The sequence below is a fragment of the Strix uralensis genome, chromosome 13 (genome assembly GCF_047716275.1).
Source record: "Strix uralensis isolate ZFMK-TIS-50842 chromosome 13, bStrUra1, whole genome shotgun sequence".
NCBI classification, from domain to species: domain Eukaryota; kingdom Metazoa; phylum Chordata; class Aves; order Strigiformes; family Strigidae; genus Strix; species Strix uralensis.
The window spans coordinates 24,130,874-24,147,966 of record NC_133984.1 but is presented as its reverse complement, the minus strand read 5'-3'; the positions used below and the strand labels follow the sequence as shown (position 1 = coordinate 24,147,966).

The 17,093-nt window shown below is 53.1% G+C and overlaps 1 protein-coding gene across 1 annotated transcript in view; it reads right to left on the bottom strand.

The window, feature by feature from the left end:
* LOC141949260 (gamma-aminobutyric acid receptor subunit gamma-4) overlaps positions 1–16,444 on the bottom strand; it is a 42,956-nt gene extending 26,512 nt beyond the window's left edge. The window contains exons 1-3 of the mRNA XM_074882638.1: positions 16,046–16,444; positions 10,722–10,870; positions 10,476–10,543 (exon numbers count right to left, since the gene is read on the bottom strand). Coding sequence (XP_074738739.1) covers positions 10,476–10,543; positions 10,722–10,870; positions 16,046–16,101 — 273 coding nt within the window. The 5' untranslated portion in view covers positions 16,102–16,444. The remainder of the gene's footprint in view (positions 1–10,475; positions 10,544–10,721; positions 10,871–16,045) is intronic.
* Between the last annotated feature and the right edge of the window lie 649 nt (positions 16,445–17,093).

The following is a 17,093-nucleotide window of genomic DNA, read 5'->3' as shown; positions in this document are numbered from 1 at the left end:
TCCCAGTGCTCCTTCCATCCCTTCTCAGCAGAGACCCTTCCTCCTCAAGCCTCCTGGTGAGATTTCCTCTGCAGATCCCTCTGGCACACAGCTCCAAGCCATGTCACCACTGTGGCTCTTTGTTGTGGCAGGGGGACCCAGGTGCATCGTGCCTTCTCATAAGGTACAGATTAACGTGACAAACTAAGGCTGCAAGCTCTGGACAGGTCTGTTAGTCCACCACTACCAGATCAGGAAAGGAAACGGTCATTTGAATATTATGGTTCTTTTTGTCTTCGGCTTTTCTTTTCAAGGAGCAAATAAAGAGAAGATCAGCCAGTTATCATATTAACTTCACCCTCCTACCTTCCTGTCGCTGTAGGAACCACCAGCCTAACTCCCACAAATTTTTTCCACTTCTCTACCCACTGCTCCACTTTGTCTCCTTATCCTCACTACACTACTAAGGTGGCTTTGGGTGTCTGTGGAGGAGAAAGACAGACCAAGGGACACAGGTCTGTTGTGGGAGTTGTAACAGGTACACTGGCAAAGCTGGAGGGAAAGAGAAGCAGATCGGGGGGAAGTGTCAGGAATGAGGCTTACAACATTTGCAGAGTCCCTGCTCTGACCTCCCCTGTTCCCCAGCCACATGGAGACAAGGTGTTCCCCCACCCACACTCAGAAGTGTTTTGGTTCACACATCCCATGTGCATCTGCCGGTGGGTAAGCCTGCACTGCAGTTCTCCTGTTGAGCAAAGCTGATCAGATGGTTAGAGCCAGTCCCAGATAACTGCAGGTCAGAGAACCACCATGGAAATCCTCACACCAAAGCCCTCTGGACACGAAGATGGACAAGCAAGGCTTATTCCAGGGTCCCCAGGTACCATCAGCTCCGTACCACCAGCACACAGCAAGCCCAGCACAGAGAAAGCCCAAGACCCCTGACCAGACTTACTGCCCCACCCACAGTGCCCCACGCAGCCAGCACGATCCCTCTGGGGCTTTGAGGAGCGGTTGCATCAGGAACTGGTGGGGCCAGTCTCAGCAGTGCTGGCGTGAAATGGCTGCAACATCAGCAAACCTGCAGCGGGGAAGGGTGGGCTGCTGCCAGCCGGCGTGAGGCATCGCTGCAGGTGATTGTGGAGATCCACCAGCCCACCCACTTGCTGACCCTAACACGGGGGTCATGGGGGCACGGAGGAGATCCGAGGGGCTGCAAGGAAGAGAACCAAAGCGCTGCCTCAGCCCGGCCACCCCGGTGCCACAGGGAGGCTCAGGCTGGCAGTATCACTGCTCCACTGCTGCTCGCTTGCAGTTCATATCATGGGCAATTAAATCCTTCCTGTGCACGGAGATGGAATGCAATAGTCTGAATATTCAGTCTTTAACATCACAGCATGAAGAGGTCCTTGAAACATATTGCCTCTGGTCACCCACAACCATGGAATTCTGAGAAATGGTTTCCATTTCATAACACATTTATAGCAAGCAGATTTCACATCAGCCTTTTAGGGGGGATGGTAGGATTGCTTCATCTGGGGATGCAGGAAATAAATAGAACCAATTTCTACTGAAAAAAATGAAGTTTTGTTGGAAATAAATTAAAATTGTCATAACCTAAAATGAATTACCTCAACCTCATCACTGCATTCAGAAACATTTTTTTCTTCAGTAAGCTAACACAATATTTTGTTTTACTCTTATCTATTTGATTCATTTCATTTTGACTTTTATTTTTAAATACTCATTTTCATGCTTTACATATAGGACAGAATTTATCACCGTATGAAAAACAAATCAAAACAATCCGATGACACTAAACATAAATGTTTTGATTGTCCCTAAACCCATTTTCCCTCAGAAATGCTTAAGAATTTTGGCTGTTTGTCTCAAGTGGGAGGGGAGAGCGAGACCCCCTCCCCTACAATGCTGGCTGTTCACCCTAGACCAGAAACCCTGGCCTCTGACCAGCTCTTGACTTGGCTCTCATGCACCTGAAATATCCAGACCTCTCCCATGGAGAGATCTAAAGCTTTCAGTTCTGATAAATCAGCTCTGCCTTAAAAATAATTCAGCCCATCAAGTGACAACTGTTGGTACAGCTCAGAGCCTATATCTTTCAACATTGACACAACAGTGCTTTCCCTTTGACTTGGCAGAATCAATTTAATGAGGTTCAGACACAGATCAGTACCTGAATCACACACATGCTTCCCAGCCTGTCCACACACACACGTCTCCATATGGAGAAGTGGGGCCACTGGGGAACCACAGAGCCACTCCATTAGCTAACGCGTTTGTGATGGATGTGGCCGCAGCCACGCGGTTCTACGCAAGGTGCAGCTGCACACAGCAGCTCTGAGCCTGAGCCCGCATCTCCCGGGCACATCCCTCCCAGCGTGTGATGGGCAAGGATGCACCCCCCCACCCAGCCACCGCAGCCGTGTCTGCGTCGGTGCATCATGGCAAGGCCTCTTCTAATGTCCTGCCAGAGGGCAAAGCCCTACAAAACCGAGAGCGAGCTGCCAGGGTGGCCAGGGCACAGGACATCCCTCCAGTCTGGTCCAGACCCCAGTAAGGAGAGTCTCCTGGTCACTGGAAAACTGTCATCATGGTCTATTAACAAGCAGAAACCCAGTTGCTGGCAGACACCTCCGGAAGGGGAGACCAGGCGCAGCTGCTGCGGTCGTGAGCTGTGTTAGAAAGGTCTTTTGTGGGTAAGGGTGAGGAATTCCAAGTTAAAACACTCTCAGGTTGGACATGGTGAGCACCCTGGCCACTCGGGAAGCGCCTACATTAAGCATCCTTCCTGGGCTGCCTGCGAGGGTCCAGGGCAAAAAAAAAACCCTCTGCATTCAGGCTGGCTGAAAAAATGTGGGTTTTCTCCAAAAGGCTGGCACAAACTGAACGCGGGATCGAGCCGTCCCTGGCAGCAGAAGGCCGGAAATCGGATCCGTGAAGGAATTTACAAGAGCCGCTTACTCCGTTATGAATGTTGATTTATCCCGCGTTGCTGCCCAAGCTGTGGGCTCTGTGGAGGCACCTGTGTGCCAGGGCTGACGCTGCAGTTTAAGAAACCTGACCGAGTACAGCCACATTCCCCATTTAGCGTCAGACTGGGGAGCACAGATGTTAATTAACTTTAGGGCTTAGCTCTCCAGAAATGCCTCTGAAGAAAAGCACATTTCCCCCCCAGGAGGCCGCTGTCCAGATTTTCATATTTTATTTAACTCCAAATTTTGAAGGCAAAACCCCAGCTTTTTGTTCATCTTCCCTGATAACAGACTCCTTGTGTTTTCTGCACAATAAAAAGCTTATAAATAAAATACCAACATGGATATCACACAGAAATTATCTGGAGGGGATTAGTGTATGTTCTGGATAATAAAAGGAGCCAGTTGAATTATTCATAGTGAATAAATCAGCCCTTTTCCGGTTTGGGAGCAGACCCTGAAACTTGCGGAAGCTCTTGGGATACGTTCAAGATGGGAATAACTAATTTATTTCATTAGACCTTCTGTTGCGGTTCGTGATTTGTCCCACAAGTCACACATGATTGGTGCTATTCCTCAGTGGCTTCGTGATTTTTTTTTTATTTAAGGCAATGACAAACAATGGCTACAGGACGGCTGCTGCCCTTCCCCGTGTACCTGACCTCAACGCCGTGCGAACACGAGCAGCTCTGTGAGGAGCAGACCGTCCCTTGCACTTGGGCACACAGGAATGGGTTCAGGTGACCGTTCCCAAACATCAGGGAATCAAGAGATATAAGCACTCTCCAAGCAAATGAGTATTTGGGAAGATGCTATAAATGCACCACCAGCTCCAGCAGCGCTGAGCCATCACTCAGGCACGGAAACTAACAGCCAGAAAAAGCACTGGGGCCCTTAGTGAGCAATACCCATTTCCCAACACTTTAAACTTCTACGATATGCATCTTTATCAGGGACCAAAACACGACCTAGCTCATTATGTGAGCGCGTGTCCTGTGCAACTTCAGTAGATTTATGCTGATGCCTGACTCTTGCTGCACCCCAGGCAGGCCAAGAAGAGCGTGCAGTCCTTGGCAGAGCATTGCGGCATGCTTCGAGCATTGCAATCTGCCCTGGAAGCGGGTGCATCTGGGCCATTGCCTCCTAGACAGATGATTTGTGAAGCATTTTTAAGTCCTTTCAGTTGAGAAGTGCTGTGCAACTGCTGGAGTCTATTATTATCAGGGAAGAAGGGGGGGGGGGGTAACAAATTTCTTTTACCTATAGGCTTATCTTGTGCTCCAGAGCAACATATTCAAGCATTTTAAAAAGTGTGCCATTTTCATTTCATTTCCTTCCTACTTATTCCAAAGCAGCCAAAGCTAAGTATAATCAAGACTTAAGTGTTCCTCAGAGCCAGACAATTATTACCGGTCTCGGTTTCCCCATCTATTAAGAAGAAACGAAGATATTAACCCAAGCCTTGCAGTGGGACACCAGGGCTGTAACCCAAGGCTTCCCGCCGTGGCTCCCACACTAAGTGCCTTCCGACAAAGCACAGCCGCCGTTCTTCGGGATGCGGCTCCGCTTCCGTGTGGAGACGCCTCAAACTGCCAAAGGGCTCCCTGACAAGGGTGGCTTAGCCCCGTTAGGGCTTTTGTGGAGCCTGGCTCCTCTCCTGGGGATCGTTGCCCTGCTGCTGGGATAGCTCAGCCGTTCAGAAGCAGCTGCCGGCTTGCTGCTCACTCTGATAACACGACATCGATGGGGATTGTACTCAGAGAGCTGCGATTCAGCAGCTCAGCCACCCGCAGCTCTGCGTGGGGAGGAAGCAATCCTTGGAAGAGGGTTGTGCGGGCAGCCACTGCCTCCCTGCACCCACGAGCAAAGACAAGAGTGCCCCAGGTCCCCAGGCTGCCTTTGTCAGAGCAGCCCCCTTCCTCACCACTAACTCCCTGTCAGCTTTAACTTTGAAAGCTAAACCTCCCTCCCTGGCTCCTCGAGATTTACATGAAAGCAGTCAGTGGGGAGTTCTCTTCATTCATGCTGGGCTTATACTTCTAAATTATAAAGTGTGTCAAATGAGGATTTAATTTATATTTAACAAGACAACGTTTGTAAATTAATTATTCATCAGCTGATAACGAATAAACATTTCCCCCTTCCCTCCCTCCCTCCCCATTTTTCACAGTGTTTTCACAAATGCACCATACATGCAAATCTATTAAATCTATTCTGCAGTACTTCAGACGTGGGAAAATATGTTCTTCATCCTCAATTTCGTTAGTGTGTTGCATGGTAACTAATGCAGCCAGGCACAGCATTATGAATTTAATAGTGCGCAGCATCTCCTTCCTAAGCAGGGAAGGGGGGAATATTCAACACGTGTATTTGGACGTAACCTCTTCAGGTTCCAGTCCCTTGCTCACAGGCAGAAATAAGAAAATGATTTGCTGTAATGATGGAGGCAGGAGCTTAGCCCTATCCCCTGGAAATCACAGGCACTTCAGAGGCAGCAGAATCTGTCCCCTGGTGAATGACAGAGGCCAGTTTTGCTCTTTCCATCTTTATTATCATTAAGTAATGAGATGGAGGTGGTGCACAAACCCGGCAGAAGAGCTGTCAGCGAGTTTTGCTACAGAATCGGGCACACAAGGGCATCTCCTCGTGCATACCGAAGAGAGGAGTCTCCAGCATCTAAACGAGCCCTGACTGCACCGCCTCTGACCCCAGACACCTGAAGCAGGTAACCAAGGCAGGTCCCTGGATGAGTGGCACATCTCCACTCACTTCGGCCAGGAGGCCACCACAGTGTTTGAGCTGGGTTCTCAGCATTCATCAACTCGAGCCTCACGCTTGGTTGTGTGCAAAATAGGAAGAAAAGAACATTCAGCTCTGACCTCTGGGAGGAACCTAAGAAGCTCTGGGCAGGACTTGCTCCATTCCCAAGCCCGGAGCCATGCTGGTTCTCATGGACACTTCACGGACATCCTGAGGACTGAAAGACACTCAGCCCCAATAGTTGGCAACCGCCTTACTTCTAAAGCATCATTTCCTGAGAGTTAAGCATCCCTAAAGGAAGGTGCCCTTAACACCAGTTAAAGCTATAACCTATAGAAATTGTGACATTACAAGACAAAACCAGGAGCAAATCCCTCCGGCAAACAACCAGTCAGCAAAAAATTTGAACCAAGTCTCCGCCATTGGCCCCTGTTGCTGCAGCCCTCCCTGGCACCTCTTCCTACAAACATGCTTGGAGAACCAAGGTGGGTCTTTACACCAGACTCAACTTAGTGATAAGCCAAGGACACCTAAACACTGTCTGTGCTAATGGGAATCTAATTGGGCATCCAGATCTGCGACACAGCTTGGAAAGCGGCCGCGCTGTGGGCGATAACTCATCTGGCTTGAGGTGCTGCTGGCCGGCACCCAGCGGCAGCAGGCAGCTCTGGAAGGGCTCGTGGCCAAGCGCATCCTTTCCCTGATGGTGTAAACACAGCTTTCTACTGCCCTGAGAAGTGCCAAGTGCCCCAGTTCCACCCAAAAACAACAGGTTCGTGGCGATGGGGAGGAAATCCCAATCCATGCAGTGACAGGGGCAAACAGCTGTGGGACCTGATGGTCCTACTTTTCTGCATTCTTTTCTCTCTCAGCCCGTCCTCTTTCAACCAAGCCCCATCCCACTTCTATCATTTAACAATCTCCTAGCTTTATTTCTGGTTACTGCCACATTTTGGCTGGCAGAGCACAAGAGGGTCCTTTCCCCAGGGAGGAGAGAATGTAAAATTTGCTCAGCTACCTAAATGGGAAACAAGACTGCCATTCTAGTCGACAAAACATACCAGGAAATCACTTTACATTTCTTCCCCCTCCAAACCTGACCGCCTTCTGCCGACTCCTGACTGTTAATGTTATTTTATGACAAGTGATTGATGAGGGTGATGCAGAATTCACACCCAGCACAGGGCATTTTTCAAATAACCTATTCATTTTTAAGGACCGGAATCAGTTTTGTATCCTGACGTGATTTATCATTTGGAGGTTGAGCAGTGGCTATGCAGGGCCAGCTTCCAAGCCCTGACAGAGCATCACCAGGCTGAAGGCAGCAGTTAGTAGTTAACCCTTTGAGGGGTGAGCAGAAGGTCACAGGACACCAGTATTCAACCTGCATTGCTTAAGTTGAAGCTGCCTGTTCCACCAGCATGTCAGGCCGTCCTACAGCCTTCAGCTTCAGATGCACAGACCATGCTGGTCCAAGCTAATAGCCACAGTAATGCTGCTATCTTTCTTAAAAGCAGAACTAGGATTTATCTTCTACACAGCCTGGCTACATGAAGAAATACTTATGTAAGACTCTGTCATCACAATGCACCTAGAAGAGATCAATGGGACATTTCCCCTCTAGTGGGCCTTCCAGCCTACATGAGCCTCTGTGTCTGCAGCAGAGAGATATCTCACCATGGGCTCAGGAGACATCTAGCTCTGCATCAAATTCTGGTTCCTTTCTCTCGGAAACGTGTATTTCCTCAAGTTGTGCATGGGAAAAGGGAAAGATCAGGCAGGTAGGACAGGCCTGGCAGCTGGGAGAAGGCAGAGCTTCTCAGGCTGGGAGAAGCTGTATAAAAAGGGACAAAATGGGAATGACAGGTCCCCAGCAAAGACAATCTGTATCATGTGTTTGATGCCAGCCTGCCAATGGCTGGCATGACCCACAGAATGACTTAATTCACTGCATCAGCATGGAAAAGCAAACAAACACGAAACAAGTGGGCAAAGCAGCCAATTCTAGAGGTGACACTGTGGCAGCTTTGTCACAGCCCTTTTCTCTTGCTTCAGGAGACACTACAGCAGGATGCACCCTCTCTCATGAGCAGGGGGGCGTATTCAGAGTACAGATGGCAGAAAGCTGCCATCCAAGGCTACAAGACCTGGGTCTAGCTGTCCTCAGTACCTTTAATATCAGCCCAGCATCTCAGGGGGAAAGGTTTTAAAGCTCATGGGCATCACAGATTCAAGCTTAGGAAGTTACCTAAGGGGACGGGGAAGGAGAGATGTCCATAGAGAGTCTACCTGGGGAGTCATATGGAAGTGTCTTCAGATCACTGGTGACTGTTGGGACCCAAGAAGAACCCCTGGACTTGTAGCATCTGGGCACTTTGGAGAGACAGTGCAGCCAGTTGTGACAGATGCCACAAGATCCCTCAACTGTCTCTCCGCTGAGTGGCTTCCTCCCCTGCCTGAGCAGCTCCTTGCCATGCCATTCCCACAAACAGCAGTACCTTCCACAGGTGGGAAGACTGCAGATGGGTAGATCAGCCCTGTGGCAGCAGCTTCCCCCACCGAGCCCTGTAGGCAATTCCAAGTGCCAGTCTTGCTGTCACACTCCCAGCTCACATTAAGTGTGCTGGCACCCCCTGGGATCCTGTGCAGTCCTGCAGCCCCACCTCATGAAGCGTAAAAGCTTCTGCTGACTCTTAGAAAGAGCTAAACACGTGGCTTGAGCTGCTCTAGGAATGGTCAGGGCTGTCTTCAGCAGCACCCTCCCATATGATTCTCTAGTGTCTAGTAAGAGTTGGGTTCACACAACAGTTTTTCCCCTCAGTGGGGAGGGCTGTTGTCACTGCATCTTGTTTTCACAAAAATACTGGAGATGCTGAATATGCCTGAAGCTCCTGTACCTGCAGCCATATATGGTTGGTATTAGCCCAGTGGATCTAAAATACTGAAAGACTGGGGTGGACGTACGTACGTTCTCACATACCCATCACCATGGCATAAGCTGTGTTTCTTAGGAAACCAGACTAGCAGCAGTGCCTGGTATCTCTGTTTAGGAGAAGAGATGAACTCTGGATGCAAGACTGGATTTTATAAGCCACTTCCTACTGCTACCACCTGCATGGCTATGCAGTGCTCCTGCGACAGGGAGGAGAGCAGAGCTTCCAGCAGGGGTGCAAAGGGGTAAAGTAAATGGACGAGAAGGAAGGAGAAGGAATGACGATGTGCACTGTGGTTTTGCATGGTTTTCTTGGCATATCCTTGGGCAGTGCAAAGCAGATGGGACAGCCACCTATGACATGACTCTTATGCTCTACCTCCAGGCACAGCAGTGACACTACGCAGCCCCTGCACCCTTTTCCCCACACTGCTGCTCTTACATCGCTGTGGCTTCACGTCCACACACCCGCACGAGATGGAGGAGCTTGCGGTATCTGCTGGCAGCCAGGGATGACATCCACATGGCTTGGGCTTGGTTCTCCTCCTGGAGGTCGGGCTCACAGAAACAAGGAAAGGAAATTGTTTTGCCTTGAGGCCATCCCTGCTGGTGCCCTCATCGTGCAAGCGAGTGCCCAGCCAGGTGCCCGTCTGGTGGCTTGTGAGCAGGCGCTGCTCGGAGGCACATGCTCAGCGGTGGCCAGTCAGAAGGGCTGCTTCAAAATGCTTTCTGGAGTGGAAGTGGTTCTACAACTACAATGCCATCCCTCCATCCCCAGAGGGGTTTGTTCAGTGGAAATTTTCTACTTGGGAAACCAAAAATAACATGCCCATCCCAAGAACTTTCTTTTTTTGGTTTAAGGGGGCTGGTTTTGTTTCTGCTCTGTTTTGCATCGAGAGAGACAAGAAAAGCCAAACTGTCCTGGCTGTACCTCTCCTTTGTCCTCTCCACTCCACTGCCCAGTGGACCAAAGAAGTCTTTCAAAACCTGACAGCAGTCAGGTTTGTTTCTTGCTAAAAAAGAGTTAAAAATTACTTCACAGAGAAAATAAGAATGGCAGTTTCCTGTGAAAAATAAATAATCAACAGTTGTTCTCCAGTGCATGGCCTGGAGGCTCTTCAGACCAAAGAGCAGCTCTCTTGAGTGTCTCTGCAGCTCCTGGTACAGTGGGGTTCTGAGCCATGAGCTACTGTCACAGATGTGGTGGCATCAATCTAAGGTGCTATGTACCGAAGAAGAGCCATTGGACCCAAGGCACCCTCCTTGTCCCTCCACAGCACTGCAGGCCAGGCCTGGGCACCCAACTTTCACACCATCAGACCATTGCCATGGAAACCATCTCGAGATACCTATTTCAGTCCTTCTGGGAAGCGCGCTGCTCCCCCTCCCAGCCACCACCACGCTGGCTCAGCCAGGGCGGTGCAACTTGCCCTGAGCATCCCGGTGCCCACACGCTTCCCAGGCAGGAGAGGGCAAAGCCACCAGGCAGAGGTGTCTGTCTACACATTGCCAGTGGAGACAGCAGCATCATCCTCCTCCTTGGGCTTGTGATCATGCTGAGCTCACCAAGGGCACTTGAAAACGTTGCTCCTAACCAGGGATGGCTGTCAAGCCTTTCTACCTCCAGCTATCAGCAGGTCAGAGCACCTCTTCCCAAGGGCAAGGAGACAAATCCACCTCCTCTCATGACTATACCACCTTCACACCATGTCTAGCCAGCATGATGCAACCCGCCAGCAGCACTGGGCCAGCCACCTCCCATGCCCTCCACTGCAGCAATCCCACAACCCTGCAGCAACAGCACCACTCACCATCTGGATGACCGACACTGGCCCGATGCTGTTCACGTAGATATCCACATCAATAAACGTGGGCTTGACTGTAAAGAAAATAAAATAGGTACAGATGAGCTGGGGCTAGGATCATTTGTGAAGGGCTGAGGACAAGGGGAGCATCTGGGATCAGCATGGCTCCATCTCACAAAAGCATGGAAAACACAAGACACAGCCAGGCCTGGTCACCACTGGTGACCACAGGGAGCTTCAGGGGACACTTACTGCCAATGTCAGGCCTCAGCTTGTTGTCGTAGTTCTTCAGCAGCGAGTTGAGGATCTGCGTGGCATCGGTCTCCTGTGCCTTGGGGGTGAGGACCCAGGTTTTATTGATGCTGAGGTAATCATAATCGTATTCCTCTGTGCTCTCACACCTGGAGCAGAGAGACAAAAGAGGAGAGACATCACTGTGGCAGCACTCTGGTGCTCTGTGGGAGTAGGGGCACAGCTGGGTTTCAGATATAGTAAAGGAGGAGGATGCAGTGCTGCTAAAAGGCAGAACATAAGGAGCTCAGGGACCTCCTCTCAGCCATGCTGCTAAGAAGACACAACTCACCTGGTGCCTTTGCTCATTTCAGGGTCCCCAGACATGCCACCAGTGGTCAGGACTAGTAGGCATGGGGTGCTCCTCATCCTCCCAGCTCCCTTTGGAGACGCACTGCTCATCCCCAAAGCGTGGGAGCCACTCCCTGCCCTCCTCTGCCATGTTCCTGCCCATCTGCCTCCTGGCCCTCCTCTGCCACCAGCAGTTCCTGCTCCCGGAGCTGCCTGTTAACCCCAAATACCTCAGTTGCTCTGCCTGCTGCCTTTCTGTAAACAGCGATGACGCTTCCTCTGCAGAAGAAGACAGTGACCAAATAGCATTTTTGGGGAGCAAGGCATTTACAATAAAAGCATTTCAGAGAAAAGAAGTCCTAAAACCACCAAGCAGGTAGCATACAGTTCTGGCTTGCCAGGAACCCAGCCATCTGTCCTGCGCAGATCCTCCAAAATTAGAGCCTTATGCAAACTCCTCTGTCCTCAGGCCAAGACCTGCCACAGCCCGTTCTCTATATTCACCAACCCTTCTTCCCCAGCCTTTGGTGCGAGCTCCCATTTAAAGATGCTCCATCTTCCTGATCTTCCAGTTCCAAGCCAGGCAAGGAAAGCTTGCATCCTCCTTTGGACACGATCCACTTAACAACAGCTTCTCCCACCACCTTTCTAAACCTTTTGCACCCCTCCCTTTTCCTAAAGGAGTTTTCCTAAACCCTCTAATTAAATTAGGTCCACATGGTCACCCGGGAAATTCTAACTGCCTGCTGCTGCTCTGGGCAGCTCATTCACAAGATTGTCCCCGGAATGACACAGCCATATGTGGGAGAGGACGCCGAGCAATCCCGCACCCGGCACACCCCCCTGAACGTCTGCCATGTCAGTGTGTCACCGGCTCCAGCGCCAGAAGGGGTCTCGCAGCAGGAGCTGCCACTGTGTTGACACTTCCCAGCTGGAGCCTCCAGCTTGGAGGTGCCGTTAGGCTCCACCAATACACATCTCCCTTCGGTGCCTGGGCAGGCAGAGCCTGGCAAAGGTACTTGAAGGGGGAAAAAAGGCATTAAATTGACATGTTGCAGTCAATTTATCAGATGCTTCTCTTTTAAAACCCCAGATAGAACTTGCTTTCACAATCACTTTAAAGCTCTTTGCATCTCCTCAGTTTTCAGGCACCGGGATGTGTGCCCCGACAAGGGCTGGGTTGCGTGCAGCTGCGTTAGGTACTGGTTCATCAGCTTGTTTCCTGTCTGATTGCACTGCACTTTCTAACGATGCTTAAGGAGGTCTTAAGCAACACTGTCAGGATGCACTTCCCTATGCGAGCAGCTGCAGCCAGGGCTCACCTGGCTGTCGAAATGCAGCCGAGCAGGCAGCTCCGTGGCATCCAGCAGCTGCAGGAGGCTCCGGGACCACCACTGCGCCCACCCGAAAGCTGGCCAGAGCTGAAATCTGGAGCTGGCCCCGCTCCTACAGGGCACAAAGAGGGACACGTGTCTGCCAACAGCCCAGCTCAGGCCAGGGGAAAGCAATCCTATCTGCCTTCCCTTGCTGCCAGTGTTTTGGGCGATGCAGGCTGCCTTTAGCAGAGTGAGAAGAAGCTACTCCAAAACCTTCTCTCAGTGTTCCATTGACCCTACTTGAAGTCAGCCCAAGACAGCTCACCTGCCAGCACCCAACGCTGTGTGTCCCACTGCCCTGCCAAAATCCAGTTCCTGCAAGCCGTTAAGGCCACAGTAGAGCCCAAAACATCCCTCCAGAGCTGAATAAAACCAGGCTGGTTACTCTGACTTCAGCTTTCTGGCTTCTCACCATTTAGAGTCGCTGATTAACACTCTAAGGCTTGGGGTAGCATTTCCAGGGAGTCACATCCCTATTACAGATGCAGTGACACTACCAAAAATATGCTTTTTGCTAATGCAGCTAATCCGGGACTACTAAACCATACTAAGCCATTTTAGCATAAGCAAGCCAGCTTTTGCTGGAGAAAATATGCTTTTGCTGGGTGTCTGTGCACACACAGACACACACCAGCTCTTGCTGGTCAGGAGTGTGACCCTCATGCCACCCTGTGCAAGCCCCTGCCTCCTCACCAGTCTCTCCTCCCAGTGGCCCCACTTCAAATCAAGAAGGGAAGAGTCCAACAGCTCTTGAAGAGGAGAGGAATTAAGGTGACGTGTCCATGTCCCCCCCACAGCCGCTAATGGGAATGTCACACCGCAAACCCGCAGTGATCCCCAACGTGCTGGGAACAGCCCGGTGGCTCCGGCTCCTCATGCAACTGGCTTGGTGACAGGGGACAGCCAGTTCTCATATGTCTCCGTGCAGCCAGGAGGAAAGACAGAGCCACGTTTCCTCACCTCTGCTTGTTGAAACGTCGAAACACCACTCCTGCGCTCGGCCACAGGGCTGGGACGCAGCCGTGAGCGTGGGCAGGGGGCGGGCAGAGGGGATGACAGCAGGGCAGAGCTGGGGACATTGTGAGGAAACCCCTGGTCTGACAGATGTGGTCGGGGCCGTGGCAGCTCCCGCTGGTGCCCAGAGCAGGAGGCCTGCATGGCAGGGGGGTGTCCTTTTGGATGCGCTCACATATATGGATGGAGTTGGACAACCCTCCTTGGGCAACCCTTGGCATTACCGCAGGACAGCGCTCTGCCTTGCCTCCCTAATTCTGTTTTACTCAAGCAGACACCTGTTTTGCTGAGGTTTCCAAGCACACTGGTGGCCAAAGTAAAAGCCACCCGAAGAGCTGGTGGCTGGCTCCCTCCCCCCAGTGCCCAAGCTGTCTGACAAGGTTTCCCTTGGCAGGAGGAGGGGAAGAGCAACATGTGCCACAAGCCCTTGAAGACACTTCTGCTCCTTGCCTGACCAGGATGCATTCCCACTACTATCTGAGACTGGTAAAATTTTGTACTGAGACCTGCACCCACTGGGGAGGTGACACACACCCTCTCAGCCACCCCTCGCCTGAGTCAGGAGCGTCCCGGAGCGGAGGTAGATACTGGAGCAGATGTCGATGCTGGGGCTGTGATTGTCCAGCCCCTCTGCAGGTGCAGCTTAAAGCCTCTCCTGCTCCCAAGGATCAAACAGCAGTAAAATACAAGAACATTTTTAGCCACCCATCCCACACGGACATTCAGGCAAATTACTCTAAATTAGAAGCAGAATTTAAGGACGAGGGCTCACTAAACTGTATCATACCAGTTTCACATGTGTTTGTACCTCTTCTTTCACATCACACTCCGTGAAGCCCTGATGGTCAAGCCTACACAGCTTCTACCATCTGCCAATCCCAGCTTTCTGGTGGTGCAATGCTGTGCAGGGATCCTGCCTTCAGGGCTCAGAGTTGGGTGCCTTGGTCCCAGTCGAGGCAGTACCCTGGGGAACACTGGTGAATTAGGCTCTGTGGTGGGGGGCACCGTCTGGGGAGTGCTGAGTCACCCAGCACGAAGCATCCAGCCCACTCCAGCACCAGGGCACGGGTCTTGCAGCTTGTGCTGGGAGTTCACACACACGCGGCACCTGAACCGAGCTCCTCACCCCAGCACCCACCATCAACTGTAGGGCGGGCGAGATTCACCCCCCTCCAGCTGCAACCAGGAAAAATGCAGTAAATGCAGGGTAAGACACTGATACAAGTTGCTCCTTTCCTCCTTCCTCTCCCACAGGCTTCCTCTCCTGATCCATCACCCCCACAACACGCAGAGATACTGCTCCTGGCAAAGCAGGGCTCAGGGAAGAGAGAGACATGAGGTGCAGGAGGGAAGCTGGGCCAGCTATTGGGGGAAATCTTCCCGCTCAAGGGCATGTGAATACATGATTTCACTGCTCCTCCGTGCGATCGTGCAGCTTACGACTCACCCTCTCAAAACGCAGTGCTCCTGGCAGTGCGCTGCAGGGGTGGTAGGGCACAGGAGCTGGGGCCACCAGGGACCCCCCTCTCGGCCCTCAAATGCCCCCTGGCCCTGGTGTCGGGGCACGAGCCCGGGGGGTGGCTCTGGCCGCCTCGACCCCAGGAAGGCCAAGCCCTGGAGAAACCGCGGCAGGGACGGACTTTCTGCCTGCACCCGAGGTCGGGAAGCCTCGGCAGAGCAGACCATTAGTAGCAGGATTCATGCTCCCTGTCCCTGACTGCATTTGTAATGGGATTTGATCGGCTTTAAGGCAGCTTATTCTGCCAATTAGCTTCAGCCAGTAAAATCCCTCTTCCCCCGAGCCCTGGGGGCAACAATCTGCTGACAACATGTTCTTTCCCCGATCTAGCCATTAAACTCACCAGCAGGGCTAGGAATTGTAAAAAAAAAAAAGGAAAAAGAAACTTGAAAATCCCTTGTGCGTGGGGCCTTTCATCGCTGTTTACAGAGAAGCACTACGAATGCTGGCCCTGGGAGAGAACCGTAATCTGCCAGCCCCACGCCTCCGCTCGCCCGCTCGCCCAGCGTGCCGGTGGCACCGGGCTGGCAGCCCGTAGCCAGGGCTGGGACCTGGGGCCAACCTGTAGAGCGGGGCAGGAGCCCGCGCTGCCCTCCCTCCTCCTTGCCAGGCTGCGAGCCCTGCGGGGGCTGTCGGGGTGCCAGGGGATGGAGTGCAGGGAAAAGGGGGGGCGAGCTCCTTCCCACCCAGCCTGACTCTGCGTGGAAATGCCCCGGTGATGGATGGAGCCCCCAGGAGGTGCCGAGCTCCCTCTGCTCCTGCTCCGGGCACCCCCAGAGGGGGCTCAGCCCCCGGCAGGATTCAGCCTGCGAGGTGATGGAGAACGGGGTGTCCTCTTGATTGCCGGCATGCGAAGAGGGGGGCAGCCGGGGGGAGCACTAGGTGCTGCCGCGACCAGACCTGATCCTGCCTCGGGGCCGGCTGGAAGGAATCGCTGGGGGCACAGAGGTGCCCAGACCCCCGCTGAAGCCGGGCTGGGGGTGGCGTGGGGAGAGACGCTGTCGTCTCCAGCCCCCTCCCCTCCCATTGCCCCGACGGGTAAACTGAGGCGGGGAGGGGGCGTCCCGGTCGGCGGGGGAGCTCACCTGGCGCGCAGGACCGGCCCGAGGGCCAGGCAGAGCAGCAGCACCGTCCCGGGCATCTCGGCGAGGCGAGGACCGGCCCCGGGGGGGGGCTCAGCGCGGGGCCGGGGCGGGGGCGGCGGCGGGACCCCCCCGCTGCCCGCTGCGCCGCGCTCCAGCCCCGCCGCCGCCCGCCCGGCTCCGCGCTCCGCGCACCGCTCCGCGCCGCCGGGGAGGAAGGGGAAAGTTGGGCATCTCTTCTCCGACTCGGCGGCGGGGAGGGGCTCGGCGCAGGGTCCTACCTCCCCGCGCAGGGGCTGGCTCCCCCCGCGCCCCCCCGAGGGCTGCGCGCCAGCGGGGGGGCGCGCACGGCAGAGTCAAACCCGCGCATCTGCCCGCCGCCCCGCTGCCGGGGAGCGAGCACCGTCAGCTGGTGTAAGGATCTCTCGCTCCCCCTTTGCGTAACGAGGCGCCTGATTTCTCTTAATAGTAGCCTTTTTTTTTTTTTTTTAAATGCACAACAGTTTTGGGTTTTTTCTTTGAGAAAAAAAAAAAAAAAGAGTGGTTAATTATCGTTAAAATATTCAAGGCGCCAGCCCCTACTGGGCTGAGCTGCGCGGGGGACGCAGCCGGGAGAGGGTCCTTTCCTACCTGTTGGGGCTGCCGTCCCGCAAATAAAAAGGTGGGAGGGTGCGTGGGTAGGAGCTGTGGGACAGCCAGGGGTCACGGGTGGGCTGTGGGCTGTCAGCCTGGCGCCCTCTGCTCTCACGGTTTGCCAAGCTGCGCTTGGGTATTTCTTTTCACTGCTGGCATCCGACTTGTCAACAGGAATCACGGATTCCTTCTTGGGGAGTTTTGGGTGAGAGCTGCTCGGAACCGACTTTGTTATAGCTACTTGAGGTACCAATAATTGTCCTTCGCCATCGGGTTACAGCCGTCCCAGAGGGGCCTGGTCCTGCGTCTCCCAGAGGGTCTGGGAACACTGATGACAAATGGGGATTTGGTGCCACCCCTCTGGACTGGAGTGGGACCATCCCTGGTACTGGAATGGGACTGTGGACAACTGACTCTG